We start from the raw sequence: 2,463 nt of genomic DNA, 5'->3' as shown, positions 1-2,463 counted from the left end.
TAAATGGTTTATCTAAATGCCTCTAAATGAGGTGGAAGGCTCAAAATGGTTTATCTATGTTCCTTGAGCAATGATGAAGGAAAAACTTTATTCTAACAAACCAAATATATTGTTACAGACACGACTTTGATGTTAGGGTGGGCCGAGCGGAATGGCCGCCGTGTCCGCACAAGTTACCCGATTATACTCGAACGTTGACTAAATCGCGCTATGCTAAATCAATGATGGAAAAGACACAACGGCTGGATTAAAATGACACGACACCAAGGGTTCAGTTCTCAAGACCTCCGGAGGAGGTTATATTAGGGCGGAAGGTCAGATTACAACGACAAGAGGGACAGCATAGGAAGACAGGCACTTAGACACACTCTTATAATAGCCCCGACAGACGACAGATAAACAGGACAAAAACTGACTCACACGGGGATTGATGGCAAGGAAAGGCAGAATCGATGGCTCCAGGTGCACCTGGGCTCAGGGCAGGATCGACCCGGTCCGGTCTAGAGATGCGGGGAAGTCGCTCTCAGCGCTGGAAGGTCGCGACTTGTCTTCTTCAGTCGGGGGCGCATCTCACGTCACGTCCGGTAAGTGGCCGCGTATATCCGGCGGGGAGTGACACGCCCTCGGCTCGTTAGCTCCGCCCCAGATGGAATCGGCCCGTTGCTTCTCATTGGGTGCGTGCGGGGGGGGGTTACCTGCTCCGCCCTTGACGAGGGGCTGACAGGGAGCCCCTTCGTGGTAACCCCGTCGGAGCGCATGGTCAATGGCGGCTAACCGAGCCGGTGTGAGGACGCACACTCCCCCGCGCCGCGCCGTTGTTGTAGTTGTTGTAGTTGTTGTTGTAGTTGTTGTTGTAGTTGTTGTTTGGGGAAGAAGATGGGAGGAGGTATGGGAAGGTCCTAAACTCACTACTGGTGCCATATAATCACATTCTGGTGCAACGAAGAGTCAGAATTAATGGAAACGAGTCCTTAACTGACATAGACTAAGAATAACTAGCAAGATGTCCGAAAGTTGTCTACGTGAGATGCGGTGGACCTGGGCACGACATTTAATGGGGGAAAAAGGGGAAGGTCGGTTCTACAGAGTGTTATTTACAGGCAATGGGACTAGGGAATGGGGGATTGGGGATAGTTGGGGAGTATTGGGGAAATAGGGGAGTATTTACAAGCGGATATTGAGGCCAAGTCCCATATCCGCAACATTGCACCCTTCTCTACCCTCGGGGCGTCCCGACACGATAAATTTTTACCTACTTTAGTGTGGCACTCAGATGTAGTTCCCTCTACTATTAACTCTACCCTGAGTGCGACAGTTTTACAGATGTTCACAAATGAGTAAATATGTCCCCCTGCGACGTTGCACCCTTCTCCTCACAGAAACACACCCACAGGATAACCGAATCCGGAAAGAATTCGCAAACTAAACATACAGCCGGTAGGGAGCATTATTTACAAGACTACGCTGATATTTACACTACGATCCAGGACCTGTTTTTGGAGGAACACATGCAGATGTTATGCATAGAGAGAGCACGCATGCCAGCATCGATACACCAACCCACGAGTGCTCTGTGGCCTTACGGCCTTTAATAACGTGCAGAGCACCCCTTCCCAGCACCAAAAGCACCACCCCATCACACAGTCAGCACCATCCGGTGCAGTCACCATTGTTCAATGAATAAAAATAAATTCAACAACCCCTAACCCTGCAGGTGTCTCTTGCTCTTCGTGTGGTGCACGTGGCCTTCTGGCTTCTTTCAAAAAAATAAAGAAAGGCGCCAACCGCGTCCATTTCCTTATTGTGGCCGTCAGGGTGCCAACTATTAGTGGTTCACCTGTTTGGCATAGGTGCCACGTTGACCCATAGGTCCTTCCACGGGTGGTGCTTGGCCGCAAAAGAACTGCGGTCCATTGTGGGTGGCCACAAACATTGCGGTCCATATGGTGTATCGATCCAAGCAGCAAGCAGCGAAAGTGCAGGCCCACAACTGCGAAGCCAGCACCTCTCTCTCCTCTCTCTCTGCCCCAAAGCCAGATCCTCGGAGGTGGGAGACAAAAGAAGCAGACAAGTGAGTAAGGTGGTAAGGGCGCAAAAGTGCACGCAATATAAGATGATGCACTCTGGGGGCACATGGGAACCAGGTGAGACAGGTACGTTCCTACCGTACGCCCCCCCCCCCACCAGGTAACCTACATGGCCCCTCCCTTACCCCTTACTGTATCCACAAAACACAACACTACCCATAAACATCTATTTTACAAATCAACAAACATCCCTACCGTCTTCCCCGTTCCTCCCATAAACCAAATTCGTCTTCTCTCCCTCCTAACCAATCAAATTTGCCATTTTCAACTCTCATCAAAATTTGCCATCTCCAACTGAACATCAAAATTTGCCATTACCAATTCATCATCAGTCCCTCCTAAGGAGGGAGAGATGGAATCACCCCAATGTCTCATC

At 50.1% G+C, this 2,463-nt stretch overlaps 1 protein-coding gene across 2 annotated transcripts in view; it reads right to left on the bottom strand.

Annotated features, from left to right (window-relative positions):
* Positions 1 to 2,081, bottom strand: part of LOC137438259 (ankyrin repeat and MYND domain-containing protein 2) — an 821,307-nt gene extending 819,226 nt beyond the window's left edge. The window contains exon 1 of one of the 2 annotated variants that reach the window (XM_078766437.1): positions 1,838 to 2,081. Coding sequence is in view for 1 of the 2 variants with exons in the window: in XM_078766441.1 (XP_078622567.1) it covers positions 1,838 to 1,914 (77 nt within the window). In the remaining variant the exon portion in view is untranslated. The remainder of the gene's footprint in view (positions 1 to 1,837) is intronic. The other variant, XM_078766441.1, reaches the window with a different exon arrangement.
* Positions 2,082 to 2,463: the final 382 nt, after the last annotated feature.

The sequence above is a fragment of the Myxine glutinosa genome, chromosome 12, assembly GCF_964187855.1.
Source record: "Myxine glutinosa chromosome 12, kmMyxGlut1.1, whole genome shotgun sequence".
NCBI classification, from domain to species: domain Eukaryota; kingdom Metazoa; phylum Chordata; class Myxini; order Myxiniformes; family Myxinidae; genus Myxine; species Myxine glutinosa.
This window is presented reverse-complemented; position numbering and strand designations above follow the sequence as displayed.